This window comes from Falco peregrinus, chromosome 6 (genome assembly GCF_023634155.1).
Source record: "Falco peregrinus isolate bFalPer1 chromosome 6, bFalPer1.pri, whole genome shotgun sequence".
Classification (NCBI taxonomy): Eukaryota; Metazoa; Chordata; class Aves; order Falconiformes; family Falconidae; genus Falco; species Falco peregrinus.
This window is the reverse complement of record NC_073726.1, coordinates 60,585,127-60,601,990: the sequence shown is the minus strand read 5'-3', so window position 1 is coordinate 60,601,990 and position 16,864 is coordinate 60,585,127. Positions and strand designations below refer to the sequence as shown.

The following is a 16,864-nucleotide window of genomic DNA, read 5'->3' as shown; positions in this document are numbered from 1 at the left end:
TTCCAGCAATTTCTTCAAGCACCTTCCAGCATATAAGAATACTTCTGTCTTACTAGCTATAGTTTTATTTCAGCTCCAGAAATAATCCTCTATATATTACATGAATGCTGTGCAACATTCTTTGATATTAAACTACACCATGACAACCTCAATCCTGTGTCTAGAAAGCCAAACAAAGATGCTTTTGCAGCACCAACAGCCATAGATACACTGGTTTTAATCTGCTTAAGAAGAACAATAATCACTTTGAAGATGAAGGCGTCACTGCTTAGAAAACTGTACAAGCTGACCAGGCTTCTTCTGCTTCTCATAGTGGCCTATCTCTACACCCAACAGTACTTGTGCTCACTCAATTACAACAAACACAAGCTGGTCTGACTGTACTAGAATCACATTTTCAGTTTATGTTGTAGATACACATTTTGGGTTTTCCAATCCAGAACCTTTATGTGTTAAATCTTCTAAGCTACTCCAGGTGTCAAACTACACACTGGTGATGGTGATTTCACTGGGCATCCACAGAAGTTCAGGAATCAGTATGCAGAGAGCAGGTCACACATCTCTTCTTTAGAATAGGTATAAACCTCTTATTACAAGCTCACTGGAAAAGCATCTCATTATGAAACACTTTATTTAGACAGTAAAATATTTTAACTAGGCCCATAAATTATTATCTTTTAAATATATATATATTTAAGTCAAGGTACCAAACAGAAGCACATTCTGTTACAGATTGTGAATTTAAGTTAGGAAAATGTGATGAACCCAACATTTTTTGTAATTTTAACTTCACTACTTTCCATTCTTCCCCATAATTACTTATCTCTGCAAACTCATTTAGCAATTAAAAACCTAAACAGAATTATAAAGGGGGGGGGGGGCGGGGGGGGAAGAGGTTTAAAGCCTTGATGTTTACATCCTGGACTTTGACTCATGTTTCACAGAACTATGGAGGACAGTCATGCTACAGGTTAGAAAAAATTATTACAGCAGGATAGCTCAAATGGTTTGAACACTGTTTGTTGAACTGGAAGAAGAGAATCTCCGGCTAAAAACATATAATTCTCCAGGTCATCAACTTTTCCTCCCATTGTTGGTATCTATGAAGTTGAGTGAACCAAGATGACTGCTGTCTGCCCATGTTTTTGAAGTTAGTTCTGCATTTCACTCAATTGTCCAAGGATGTATTTTAAAAAAATCTCTTTGATTCAAGTCGCAAAACAAGAATTGCAGAAGGCAAAGCAACACAACAGAGGTAAAACTTCCAGGGAGAGAAATAACTACTCAACTGAACAATTCAATGGTTTTCTGAAAAATATTTCAGAAGGGTAAAGAGGGAGTAAAGTGATGTGTTGAAGACACTGGCATTCTTAAGCTAAGCATATCTAAAACACATCCATCCAATACCAGGATATTAACCTTCACACTCAGTTGCTTTTCCTAAATCATCCCAGAGCACTATCTGCAGAACATAAGAATGACCATACACAATGTGTGAAGTACTTCTTTGAATTTATTTTTAACTTGACTCTTTCTCCTTCTGGTATTATACACATTTAAATAAATATTCAAAATAAGAGTTTCAAGCGCACTGGAAGACACTACAGATGCAATATGCTGTCTAAAAGAAAAACTCTGATTTCAGACTGATCTGAAAAAAAACCCCACAAATTTTAAACATTGAAACTCCAGAAAATTCAAATATCCTGTTAATTGTTCTGAGTTAACCGAAACACTCACCAGAATCAAAATATAAAATTTTCATTTTAATCTTTTAAAACATTTATATTTCAGGGTTGGTTTTTTTTTTCCATCTTGTACGTATATATTTGTTGACCTGCTTGCCTGCATGTCCCCAAGGCTCAATGGTTAATTTCAAATCAATTTGTTAGAGGGAAGGAAGTCAGAGGTAATGAAGCTTCTACAATTGTCAGGAACACACACAGAAAGATGAGAGATGCTACACATTTTACCACTGAGAAATACACTGCAGCATGAACTCAAGATTTATTTAGGTACCAGGAGACCCATATGGGAGCTAGACTTTGTAAATGCCCTAATTGTAGGAAAAGCAACTTCAACATCAATCAGCTGCATGACATCGATCACAGCAAGTCAGGCTACATTAGTTCCAGCACTCAAAGGTCTGGTGTACTTATAAACTGCACATTTTGTTTCAAAAAGCCAAGCACTACTTCTTAGGGGTTTGACTTTTTTAAAAAAACCAACAAACCAAGAGATTTAAACTCATCTTGCTTTTGTTTTTCTGCCGAAAAGCATATTTTGACTATGAAGTTAGTAAATACCTATCTCTGAAACAAGGAACGAGGAATAATCAGGAAATAGCTCTTTTACTGGTAAGTCTCCCATGCAGCCCTAGCACAATTTAGGCATCCAGATGTCCCTTCTTCTTCGAAGGAATTTGCTCACCTTCGTGTAATGCAGCTTTTACAGACAGCATTTTTCCCAAAGTTTTGCTCAAAGAATGAGGAAGACACTGATGAAACAAAAACCTTGAGAATTCCCACAGATTATATTCAGGGTAAGCTACTGTTCTGAAGAAGCTGGCAACTTATTCCTGCTCAAAGAGTTCCTTTTCATTCTGACCTTTATGTTTCTGCCAGAAATGCCAACTTAAGAACTGACCAGAAAAAGAATGCCAAGAGAAAACTGGTAGACACTCCATCCAATAAAGAGATGTATAGAGAGGAAAGAAGGTAAACCCTACAGCTTACTTTACTTTTATGAAAGAATAAGCAAAAGAGAACATGTGTGTCCTATGGTGGAATTCAGAGAGCAATGTGGGCTTGCTTTCATTTGGGACAACACACTGAAAGAAGAAGTGGCCACTGCAAGATTCATGGCATTGCCTGAGATGATAATACACTGGGTTGAGGATATGGATTCCTGACAGGCTAAGGAAGAAACAGCACTGATACTGGTATTTCGGTGTTGAGCTATTCAGTGGACCTTATTAGTTAAGGATAAAATTGTATTGCAGCACCCTATAGTATATAGTTTAATTGCAAGAGTGGTGGAGAAGAAGTCACCGTGGTCCTCACTAACTCCACAGTGTGACCTCCAAAAGCTTCTCAGGAACATACTGTACTGTGGCTTACACTCTTTGCCTAAAGCCAGTCTTATTTTGCCACAGAAACTACTTCAAATTTCCAGTTGCTGCTCACAAGCAGACTATTTCTTTATATAATGGCAAGTAAAATGCTCTTATTCTTTCATATACACTTGTTGATGTTATTTTCTTAGATGACAGATAAAGGTTCTCACGTCTGTAAAACAAAATCTAATTTTGGGGATTCTGACTTGCAAGCTAAAGATGATGAGCAGAGAACCGGACTCTTGCTTTCACAGCAGGGACCTTCTGGTAAAAGCATACTTCAACCAAACTTTGTCAGTACTCTGTATATCCAGATCTCAAGGGTTTCATAGAAAGGCAAGTTTTCTAGAATAAAGCAACAGAACTTGGCATAAGCCTGAGGTCTTTAGTGTTGTGACTGATTCTATTCTTGTAGGATCCCCAAGTAAAAACTGCACACACACTTAAGAAGGTATCTTGATTGCAGCTGAGATAGAGATGTTTAAGTGAAAATTCTCAGCATATGTCCCGGCCAAAAAAAAAAAAAAGAGGAGTAAACCACCACCATTTACTCCAGAATATGAACGTACACAGAAACAGCTTTTATGATGGGGTTGCTATGAAGCCGATCTCAACTAAAACACACCTCCTGTAAACCTGTTCAAGCACCCATCACAATAACATTTTATTATATGCAGAGACACCCTTTCAGGATCTCTTTTCTCAGAACTTTATTTAAAAGACAGGATCAATACAGAGGTTGAAACTACTTTAAATGGACAGTGGATTAAGTTTTCTTGTTTAATCCTGTTGAGAGACACAGCAGATAAAATTCAGGAAAACTGAGCAAATAATAATGAAATAAGCAAGTTCAGATTTTGGCCCTTCCTCATTACATTGTCTATGAAGGGATTATTTTCTGATGTTTGTCCATCAGTTGCAAGTGTCTGATAGACATTTTAGCAATTAATTATTTGCTTGCTTCTTCCTATGAGCAACTTACTGCAAACATTAAAAATTCAGGCAGTTTTCATCATGCACATAGATCATGTGATAAACTTTTGACACTTAACTGAATATAACTGAACTCCCAGAATCAGTTTTCTGATTCAAGTATTCACAAATATGATTTCAAAATCTGCTTCCCATGAATATTAAAACCGGATATTCATTGTTTCTGTAGACAGTCTTCCCAATTAACATATTCACTAGAATATTTATGGAAAGCATACACAAAAAGAGTGTAAACAGCATCAAAGTGAATCCATTTAAATACTAAGCTGAATATTTGCAGGCTTCCTTCATTTTACTTTATTGTATTTTATGAGGTGTTTGCCCAACCCTGGTTTCAGTCATGTCTCTACAGACTATCTGGGCTAAAATGTACTTTCAGAGAATGACAGTTGGCCAACACTGGAGTGAAAGGACAATCAAGGAAAGCAAATCCCAGGAAAGACAACAGGATCTGTTTTTCAAATCTTACCCTGGCAGTTAAAAAAAAAAAAAAAAGTCAACTTCCCACCCTCTCACAGACTTCATACATGATCTCACACAACTTCTCCAAGTTTTCATCTTAAGGTTACATCATTGAATCTTCTTTTCCTGTGAAGTATGTTCTACACAGGAGCCCTACACGGACACTTCAGGGTTTTCAACCTCAAGTGGATCCACTATGCAGAAATTGGTAACTTGACTGTATTTTCATCCTGTCAAAACGGAGGTTACTGTGGAACTGCTGAAGCCACATAGCCACGGTACACGGTTTTTTGATGAATCAGTAATCTAGAGAGCATGTGTCAAATTACAGTTCCAAGTCTCCATTTTACATGACCTTCATGGTAAAGGAGATAGGAAACTGCTGCACATTGCTTGGAAAATGATGCTATTTCTGGAGCTACTGTTGGTTAGTGAAATTGCTATTTTATTTCTAATGAAAATTCATCATGTATTATTTATTTCCTATTCCCTGTTTTAAATGCACTCCATCCTTCCTACTCTATTACCTTGCCTTTTGAATGTAATTTCAGAATGTTGGAACAATTAGCTTTTTCATTTAAAGTAACTGATAACTGAAATTATGCTGTCCTTGTGCATTATTAAAAACAACAACAGTAACCAGGTATGTTCAAAGGCTATACAACATTCAAAATCCTCTTTAATATTCTAGTTCATAACCTTAACAGACATTTATACATGATTAATGAGGCTTTTAGTAGCTGTTTCTGTCACAGCTTGGGTAATGCCACCTCCAATGAATATTCCAAGGGAAGGGTCTTACTGGCAGTGTCTGAGTGACAACTGTGAAGCAGCAGGCTGCAATGTACTTTCTGACAAGAGACACAAAGCCTAAATGAAACAAAATTCTGTCCTGAAGAAGTATAAACTATTCAAAAAGTAGAACATGGGAATTGACTACATTAGGGCATATTTTGTATTACAGATTCACTAACAAATTGCTTATAAAGGGTTTCTAACTGTGATCCCACTGCCATGCTATGGCAAATGAATAACTTAAGATCTTAGATACAAACACCTGGATGAGCAATGTAATTCCTAATTACATCAAGAGCACATAATTTTCAGACATGGCACTGCAGGTATCAGTACCAAAGAGAGATATTGAGCCTAGAGCCCTGAAACATACAAACAAACAAAAAACTGCAAAACAATATCAAAAAAGAGCTCAACATAGCTATGACAACTCAGCTAGCTCAACCTTTTTAGCTTGGTGATAAAAAGACTGGGAAGCAATTTGACTACCACATGTAAGTACTTTCAAACAGAAACATATCCAGGATAATTAGCGTGGGTCACCAAGGGTAAATCACACTTGACCAACCTGACTGCCTTCTGTGATGGAATTACTAGATCTGTGAATAAGAGATGACCAGTAGATGCGACCTCCCTTGGATTTAGCACAGCTTTCAGTATCGTCTCCCACCCTGTATCCAAGTTGGGATTTTACAGTCTATATGGGTAGACTACTAGATGGGTGAAACACTAGCTGGAATGTTGGGTTCAGAGGGTGACTGCTACTTGTTCATGCCCTGTGTGGAAGTCAGTTACATGTGGAGTTCCTCAGTGTCTGCTCTGCTACCCATCCTTTTTAATATTTTTATCAATGACCCAAAGGAGAAATCAGAACTCACCTGTATCAAGACTGCAAATAACACCAAGCCTGGGGGTTTCAGTCAACGAACTCACAGGCAAGGGTGCCATCCAGGAGGACCTAGACCGGGGTCCTCAAACCATGGCCCGCAGGCCGGATACAGCCCCCCAGGGTCCTCAATCCACCCCCCCGGTATTTACAGACCCCCCCTGCCCCCACCCCCACCGGGAAACCAAGCAGCCGCAGATGACTGCCTGCCACTTCATCCGCGCGCCAGCCCCCTGTTTAAAATGTTTGAGGACCCCTGACCTAGACAGTCCGGAAGAATGAACAAAGCAAAGCCCTACACCTGGGAAGGACTAACCCTTTCATAATGGCACAGGCTGTGGGCTAGTCCTGCTGGGAAGGACCTGTAGTCCTGGTGGAAAAAACATTTAACGTGAGCCAGCAGCACGCCTGGACAGTGATAAGGCCAATGGCATCCTGGACTGTATCAACAGGAGCACAGCAAATAGACTGAGGAAAGTAACTGTTCCCCCTTACTTGGTACTCACTAGACCACATCTGGAACACTGTCCAGTTTGGGGCCCCAAATGTAAGAATGACATGGATGAAGTTCAGCATAGTTCTATTGAGTTGTAGGGGGCTGAAGTGCTTCATCTGGGCTTGTTCAGGCTGGAGAAGGCTCTGTGGGACTTAGCAGCAGCCTCCCAGTACCTACAAGCAAATTGCAGGAAGACTGAGCCAGGCTCTTCGCAGCAAATACATGGTGAGGGGATGAGTGACATCAGATGTAAATTGAAGCAAGGGAGGTTCAAACTAGATACAAGGCAAAACTCTTTCCACCTGAGGACAGTCAAGCAGCGGCACAATTTGCCCAGGGAGGCTGTGTAGTCCCTGTCCTTGGAGGTTTTCAAGGCACAACTGGATAAAGGCCTAAGAAACCCTGTCTGACCCTAAAGACTACCTGATTTGAGCAGGAGTTTAATCAGGGAACTCCTGGCGTTGCTTCCACCCTGAATAATTGAGTTTAAGAAGATACCAGGTACTGACAATGTCTTCAACTTCGTGAAGAAAAGTAGAACAAGAACCATTTACTTGAGTCTAAAACCAGATGAACTGAAAAGAAAATTTCTAGTACTGCTATGATTAACCAAAGAAACTAGTGCCAGAAGAAAGCGGCGACTCTCCACTCCAGCTGATTTCAAATCAAGGCACAATGCTTTTGTGGAACATTTGGTACTCAAGTACACACAGAGTATAAATATAAGTAAGTATAAACATAAATAAACTGTATGAACCATAGTGGAGTACAAAACAAGAAACGAGATAAAATGACAAAATGGCTTTAACTCTTTGCCCATAATACCAACAAGTTAAGAAAAATGCTAGCTATTATTAGGTTAAATAAGTATTTTAACCAACAAAGATTAAATCTTGCCCCACTCAAAAAGTAAAATAAAAAGAAATCAGAAACAGAAACATAACAAAAAGAATTACTAACTTTATACAATTTCCAGTCCTTTTCCAGTGCAAGGCTTCTTAATAGGTAACGGGCCTTGCTCCCTGGTTTGCATTTCAGATTAATTCACACTGAGAGCTTGAAGTCACTTCAAATACTATGTAGCAGCCAATTTCAAGATTTGTATTGAGCTCTCTGTAAAAACAAAGGATTCTATACACAGAGGAACTTAAAGCAGCATGCCATTATCAATTGTGGACACAATTAAAATAGTCATTATGACAAGGCAGCATAATATTATTCTAAAAGTAACAAGGTGAGGCCTGCATTTGCTCAGCTTTTAAAAATCAAACAAAATCAGTACTGTCCTGCCTGCCAATACATTAGTTTTCAAGTATGCAGCCAGCACCCCTTATATTTCCAATTTAACAGCAATCCCATAAGCGTTGCATTCTAAAATGAGCTCACAGTGTTACTTCCCATTAAGGCAGAATTTTAAGTAACCAAATAAATTTGCATATCCAAATATTTGTATCTGGCCCGTAACTAATTTAGAAATGTATTTAATACACGGCGAAAATCTTTACATGTTCTCACTTGCAATTTAACTTGGAATACAATTTTGTTTTGAAGCAAAGCACAAAATTCATCAGCCAAGGTTACATGAAAGGAGCTTGACATTTTAAACAATGCCTTTTTAAAATTATCAGACTGTAAACTAGTCTTTGAACAGTTTTTAAAAGGGTAAAACACCTTTCCCTGTACTAAGATAACTACAAAGCCTGGATAGTTTTTTTTACTCTTGCCAAATAACACACCTATTGCCAAACGTAAAATGTTCCATCCCACCCCAAAAAGGCACAAACTACAAACTAACAAAAAATAGGAGATCCAGCATCTTCTCACCTCACCTGACTGAACTATAACTGCTGAACCCCTTTAAAGGCAGGAAAAAGTTCGTCAGGTAGACAATTTAAAAGCCTAAGTGCTGATTATTCCAAGTCTGATTACAAAAAGCGCTAGTCATATAGTTGCAAGTCAACGTACCTACAAACTTGAGGATCTCTACCTGAAGAAAGAAGAGGGCAGAAAGATAATCCAGCTATAACAACACATCACCACGCTGAAGGATATGGATTCTAACTGATTTTATATAAAGGGATTTTACATAGGTATTCATTGACTTTCTTTATTCAGCCTCCTGGCACAATAAGCATAGTCAGTGGCCAGAACTAATAATCTTCACACAAAGGCAAGAGCCTCATGTGTTCACAGGTTTTGGCCATGTAGGCATTTCTATAACTAAATCAGAGTCCTATAAAACATTTCACAGAATTCTTTACATTTATACCTCATAGAGCAGTGTCCCACTGCTGTCCGACACTCTGCAAACTACATACCACTGAGCAGCAGCACACTGGACCCGAGGGCAAGAGAAAGCCTGCAGCTATGTGACCATGACCTAGCAGAGCCCCCTGTGCAAAGAACCACGCCAGACACACATTTCCCTCATTTGTACGCCAGGCCCTCTGTGCTCTCATAGCTAGACACACTTCCTGCTTTGTGTCCCAAAATCAGACTCAGTGGCCCATGTCATCCATACATATAAGGTCTAACACACAGGTTAGACTAAGAGTTCTGTAAACCGTGCCCAGAATATATATGGCCTTTCGGAACACTTTTAAGTAATATTAAGAGCAGATCTGAAATGACATGTTAATTTTAATGAAAAGTAAAATCTTACAGGGCATAGGATAAATCAACTTTTAAAAAATCAGAAAATACAGAGAAGAAATCAGTAAGGTGGGGATTTTTCCTTGCACTTTCTGCAAGTTCAAAGGTGAGACGAAAATCAAATAACCAGCAACTACCTCCTCCTCAGCAGTGAGAATAAGGTAAGGAAGGCCATTTGTTGAAACCTGCACCTTGGGAAATATTTCCTATGCAAGCCAAACTAGATTTATTTAAATTAAATCAACAATGACTGATCTGCATTTATCTGCTCTGATACAAATCATTCAACATCCCACCCCCAGCCATTATTCCCCTCCTACCTTCAAAACTCCCAGCAAACAGATAAATCCACGTAATGGCTGGGACAAAAAGGACGGTCAGAGAGGCAGCCAGGAATTTCCGTCGCCCTCTGCAGATTCCCAGCATTCTCTCAGGAGTACAGATTCCCAACTCAGTGCTGTTCCTATGTCGGAAGCAAATAGTCCACAGCCTCCCACATATTACTCCCTGAAAAGGAATGGAAAAAATATTTTATCAGCTTATCTCTCTACAGAAAGGTAGACTATGCCAATGTTCCTAAAGAGTTAAAAGAACAAGGCTAAAAATGGGGTTACAGCAATTGCAAAGCAGTACCGCTTTCAAAATTATCCATGTCTACTTAATCATAAAGTTTTAGAAGTCAGACTAAGACAGTAAGTGAATAAAACACATCCTATCACCTAAACACACAGTAAGCTAATCTTACAAAAAGACATCCTCTTTATTTTTTTTTTTTTGCCACCTTTTACTGTACAAAAACCCTGGGTTCTTTGATGACTATGTGTACTGGTACCCCTGGGCAGATAAGAGAAAGCCACCAATATATCTTCACCTGCTCCCAAAGAGCAAAAGTCGCACCAGTGAATCAATGAGCTGGCTGCAGGTGGTCATGAACTCAAGAATGAACTGAAAAATGAAAGGTAAAGTTTGTGGGCAGAGGGATGTTATTAAAATGACCCACTTTGTTAATCAAAAAGCAATGCTGATGAACTGCTATATATAGGGGAGAAGAGAAAGAGCAAAATGGGCAAGGAAGGTTCCTTAGTCACAAAAGGGGGTATCAGGAGCTTTAGACTGTATGCTAAGAGAAAAGTAGAGGATTCTGGAGAGTACCACTGTTTTTATGAGAAAAATTAATAATTCTGATCTTATTTTGTTTAAAATATTTCTGGAATAACAGCAAAATGATCCAATGATTTTTATTCACAAGAAAACGAATATTCCCACACAAGTACAGGCATGCAGGACAGAAAAATAATGTTTCACATAATTTGGTGGGTTTTTTTAGAAAAAGATAGAAAGGCTAGTGTTAGACTAGAGAAGCTGGAGAAGGAAAAGGAGGTATTAAATCCATGCAAATCCAGTTCAGGTTTTGTGTGAAAGGGCTTATGTTTCCTGATTTTAAAAAAAAACAACACATTGGTCTACAAGAATGACATGCAAAGAAACACAGACACTGGCAGCACAAGGTATTTAGTAACAGTGCCCTTTGGCTTATGCTAAGCTAGCACTAGAGCTGAAATAAGCAATTAAAGCATTTTTACACTGACATACTAATAATGGCTACTGTGTGTCTTCAAAATGTATCTGAGCTCTACAACTTCACTTATATTGCAGTGAAAGTCAATTCTGAAATCAAATTACAACAAAAATGAGAACTCTAGACAAGAGAAATGGGTTCAGACAAAGAACTCTGCTGCTGGAGTTACCTAGCTGCAGTGCTCAGGCAAACTTAGAAGTGTTCCTTAAACATTCAATAGAGCCCACTTTACTACACTACAGTTTAAGAGCCATGATAGTACTCTGACCTTGGAACTGATAAAATGGACTACAATTTGTCCAGAGCCAGTACAAAAAGCATTCCACTGTGTCTGCTTTTCAAGGCAACGAATGCTTCAACACAGAGATTTTGCACAAAACATATGGACTTATACTAATGTAATTTAAATTTTATAAATTTTATATATTATATATAATATTTATTTATATTATAAATATGTTATCATTTTAGACTTAATATAATTAATTAATATTAATATATAGTAGACTTAATAACTGTGGTATGAGAGTCAGTGTTAGACACACACACACATTTAGTAGATACATTGTGGAGAATTCTTATCTTTATTCACTGCATTTGGATAACTGTTACATTTCATTTCTTTTCCTTACATCACATAGCTTGTACAACTACTTTGAAAAGAATCCTTTACAAGCCTACTTGAAAAAAGCAATTTTTCTGGCTTCTGTGTTTTACTCTTGCTACATATGTGTATACTGTAATGTGCAAAGAATCACTTTAAGACAGAATTTATGCTTCTTCCTTTAACATCTGGTGTGCCTCATTGACATCAATCTGTGCATGGAAAAATAAATTTTTGCAAAAATAAACTCACAAGCAGGGGTCATTTTCAAATAGCCACATCTTGTAATGCAGCATGCTCTGGATACATACTGTTCCTATCAATGACACCTGTAAAACCCACAGGTAGCAAAGTAAGAGTCAACACCACATGTTTCTGACATCATACTGTCACACTGATGCAAGTTTTTGGGATGGCACCTAGACTCTGCAGCTTGGGGTTATAGTGCTGGTAGCAGATCAGTTCAACCTGGGGCTGCATATTTAAGAAATAATTCAGATTTTCATATATATTCTTTAAATATCCATGCAAATTAAATCTCTGAATAGGTCAACATGGAGGATGAAATCCATCTTTCCTGCCCCACGAATGTAAAATACCCCAACAAATTAAGAAAGTATTGCAGAAACATTGAACTCCCAATTCTGCTACAAAGGGAATCTAAGAATGTGGCAAATCCAGTTTTCTATAAATTGTAATCGTTCAGACAAAACAGCCAAATAATTCTGCATATTCATGCAGATCCTTTATCTAACTAGGAAGACATTTGGGGAAAACGCTAGACAGACAAGTCAGCTTGCGATAGATCACCTTAGGAAATGCTGAGGTATTACATCCCCACCTCCCCAAAGTTGTGAACAGCTTCCCTTGAGTCTTAAATATTCATTTTCAGTGTATAAAGTCACCACACCTGCGAAGTATTTTTTTCCAAACTAGACAATGCATCATGTGCAAACCCTACACAAGAAATTGTATAAAATGCCCATGAATGGTAATGAAGATGTTTAGCTTAAAGGAAAAGCTTTGGAGTCAATCATGTATTTGTTATTGGTTTTACTCATAAAGAATTTTACTTAACATACCATTGTCAAATAAACTGAAAGAAGATATGGCAGTTCTTTTGATTATTTTTTTTCCATTCAATTCAACAGGTGTCAGAGCGACATCCATCATGAAAGGAACATGACTGACAACACTGGCTGGAGGAAAGGCTGCGCACAGAACACAGTAGCACTGCGCAGATTTCTGCAGTATGGGCTTGCCATTGACTTTCAGACTTCTCCTACAGCATCCACTGGTACTCAAGCCATAGTCCTATTGAATTAGACTGTCACCTGCCTAAAAGGTCCTAGAAGGCAATTTCACAGGCTAAAAATGAAGCTATAGATGTGACTACTAGCTATATTCATCTTTTCAGTAATAACAAGTACTGTAAGATGGTTCACTTCCTCCTGATAGCTTTCAGTCTGAACAGCTGTGCTAACTAAACACCTGTACTTAGAAGTACAGAGCATGAAATATGTTCAAAGAAAATAAAAATTATTAGGAAGTAACTGGCCAATTTAAGCACAGGATCTAGGTACAACACTCAAAAAAATAGCCAGTGGCTCCTCTTTATCTGTAACCCAATATTTGTATTTTCAGCTACACCTAACTGAGCCGCAATGAACATCTGCAACTTTAGGCATCTTTATTGGGTTTATCTCAAAATCAAGGGAGATCAAAATTAGCCTCAGAGTGAAAAGGAATGGTTGGGAGAGTTTCTGGTAAGGGGTTTGCAGTTTGAAACATATTCTCAGCTTCACTCCTCCAGACACAATCAGATTTTCTGCCCGTGCCACAGACACAGAAAAGGTGCATGCATTTCATGATATTCTTCTACCTTTGTCTTCAATTTTTAATGTATTGAATGTGCTCCAAAAGCATTATGTCATTAATCTTAAAAATCTGATTAAGTAATATCCAAAAAAGTTAGCAGTGTGCATATAATGCATGTATGGCTTGCTCTCAGTAAGTCAGATGCTCTACACTTCTACAATATGCCCAGTTCAAGATTTATAAAACCTGTGGCACATGTACAGATCAACAGACATTAATACAGCAACCACAGCCCAGCTCATCTGCGATTACTACTAATGGTGCTACAAAAGGCTGCTAGCTTGGACAATACCTGTATGGTGGGTCACAGTGGGCATTAAAATAAATTGGGTTTCTCATTACAAAGACTTACTCATTACCTTCTTACCATATGGAAACAGTGAATGGAATGACTTTTGTTACTTTCACATAGGGTCAGTGCTTCCACTAACTACATTACTTTATCAGAGTGGTTGCTTTGTTTTAAATCAAGGATTATCTCCTCAGCTAAGTGTGAAGCAGCTCTCAACCCGTATAAGTAGCACATACATTAAAGTATGTAACACAACACTAATCACGTTGGTATTCAGTTTCTATTCATTTATTTTTTTAATTATGGCATGACAGCTCGACTGTGTCAGACATTCAGCAGGAGTTCAGAGGAACAATGGAAGTAATTATGAAAACAAAAATCAAACACAATTAACTAGATTTAACTGCTCTACTATAAAAAGCTTTTCCAACCGCTTCATGCATTTCCTTGCATTTGTTACAGTTAATCTTATCCCAGTAATCTTTTGTTTGTTTTCAGAGCCACTGAAATAAATACGTAGTTAAAGCTGTTTATAAACCAATCCCGTGCCTTGCCTTTGCCGTGTTTCTTGAATTAATGTTATCTAATTCTTTCTGCTTTTCCACTCTTGCAGTCAGAAAGTCAATGAACAATTTCTGCCGTAAAGCTTTTCCCTTGGCTCTGTGTCAATGTAGCATCCATCCCTCACAAGAGATTCTTCACAGCTTTTTGCCAGACTCAAAATATAAATAACCTTAAAAAACCCAGCAGTATCTTAACCAGCATTTTCCTGTTTTTCTTTAAAATGTTGCTGATGTGGGGTTATAGAGTTTACTCCTTGATAGTTTTTTATCTTGTAGCTTTGTGGTCTTCCAATTATGGAAGTTGGCTGTCATGTGACAGATTTTTGTCATATTAGATAAAAAATTGGTAACGTAAAGGCAGAGTGTGGAATAAACCCAACATTATGAAAGAAATAAATAGTAAATCTTTATTTAAATAAATATCCCTTTGTTAACATACTCCACTTCTCAAGTTCTTAGAACAGAAATAGCATTTTGAAGGAAAATGCCATCTCCTCTCTCTTCTTCTCCCACATGGAAGAACATGGTACAGAAACAAATCTAAGGCTCCCTTTGCTCCCAAACTGAATTTTCATGGCAGTGGAGATCCTTCCCCTGAATCAGACTTCTTAATCCTATGGTATTATGAATTTAAAGAAGGATTTGAAGTAAACTTAGACTCAGCATCCACCTTGCTACAGAAAATCATAACCAGGAAAACTCCCCAATCCAAATGATAGTTTAGAAAGCTGGCATGGGTTCATTGCAGCAGTGGGTGCATGGGGGATCTTCCCTCCTAACATGCACACCAAGTTACTCGAGGGTAAACATTACGTACGGTAGAGTACTTGCATATTCATAGTATATTACATATCCATTTTCATTCACGTACAGGTGTGGCTACAAGTTTCTCGCTTGTAATGCGAGTTAGTGTGCATCCTCAGACAGCACTGCTGCAGTTTTTTACCAACTACACATGCTTCAGCACGGGGTTGCCCTCTTTTATGGGGTCTATTTGAGTTGGAGGTCATGATCTCCCATTACCACAATTACCGTTTTCCTACTTTCAACCACTTCTTTGCGGATTGTGACACCTTATCAGCTTGTCTCCTCTTTCAACCAGCACTTTCTCACTTGGAAGCTTCTTTCTGCATAATTTACCCTTATCTGTTCTTTGTTTCCCAAGGTTAACTCCCCTGATTAGAAGTCCTTTCATTCATCAGTTTTGAGGACTTGAGAGGGTGGGTCAGCTTGACCTAAACTTTGTGCACATTCTTGTTTAACATATAGTTGAACACTACATCAGTTTGGTAATTCGGGAGTTTAGGCAACTACCTCAGAAGTTCTGTGAAGCCACTTTAAAAGGAACAGATTACAGCACACTTTCCAAATGCTACCAAATTTACTCCTTCTCAACTAGTTACAAGAAAATAGTCCTATCCGTAAGAGAGAAAATAGCTGATAAGTTGACAGCACAAATGAGTTCAGCCTTGGAACTGTGCTAACTGCTCCAAGGGCACACAGGATTGACACCTTCTTTTATATCTTCCCTCAGTATGTGTCGTGGCTTAGGGAAAATTCTATTACTGTCCTGTTAATCAAAGTTTTCTAGAAGGTTCCAGCTGTAAGCAACACCACTACAGAAACGAGGATCCATTCTGACAGTAGCTCACAGAGAGAAGTAAATAAATAATACTTCCACATTTTTCCTTTTTCATTCCCATGTATTCCTTTATATATATGTACATATAGATGTATTTACACAGGCATTTTTAATGGCATTGCTTTTTCCTTTCAAGCCTAGTTTGCTCAAAAGAAGGAAAGCCTGCAACTTTAAAAATTATCAAGGAATAACACAATTTAAGATCAACAGGATAAGACCCTTTTCTCCTATGCCTCTGCTAAGATGTCACTGTTAATGTAATGGGAAAAAAAAATCTATCAGTTGAGAAGAAACAGCAGCAACAAAACACAGTCATGACAGAAAGATCAATCTTGCCTGTTATTCACATTTCATTTGTAACTCAAGAATGACCCTTATTTTAAAAGCAGTTACTGACCTGTTTTTAAAATGAGTTGTCCAAACTCTGCTTTACCACCTCACCTATATGGGCATGCAGCATCAGTATTTCCTCATTCCCCAGTTTATGTCAGGACTCAGTAAATTTCAAAGAAAGTGAAACATACAAAACAGATCCTGACTCTGTTTGTATATGGCAGAAATCTAACAACATACTATATATACAGATTAAGAATACTTCAGAATTTGAGTTCCCAATGTCATTGAATTATACATATACTAGAGATCATGGCCAACTAGCAACAATAACTGTGATAAATAATCTTTCAATAGTAAAACAATTGTGGTCCAGGATCATGGTTTACACTCAGAGCACAGCATTATTACATATCTGAATTTCAGACTCAAAAAACAAGGACAGAGCTTCACATCTTTCCAAATCCAGGCCTTTCCACCTGAAATAACGGCAGGATGAAAAAGAAAAAGCAACATGCTACCTGTTCTTGGCTAGAAGAAAACATCAATATATTGATGCATCATTGCTCTCCCT

At 38.0% G+C, this 16,864-nt stretch overlaps 1 protein-coding gene across 2 annotated transcripts in view; it reads right to left on the bottom strand.

Annotated features, from left to right (window-relative positions):
- The window catches only part of LARGE1 (LARGE xylosyl- and glucuronyltransferase 1), a 286,245-nt gene that overhangs the window by 188,832 nt on the left and 80,549 nt on the right, over nt 1–16,864 (bottom strand). For both annotated transcript variants that reach the window (XR_003557481.2, XM_027796799.2), the window contains exon 3: nt 9,720–9,906. Coding sequence is in view for 1 of the 2 variants with exons in the window: in XM_027796799.2 (XP_027652600.1) it covers nt 9,720–9,825 (106 nt within the window). In the remaining variant the exon portion in view is untranslated. The remainder of the gene's footprint in view (nt 1–9,719; nt 9,907–16,864) is intronic.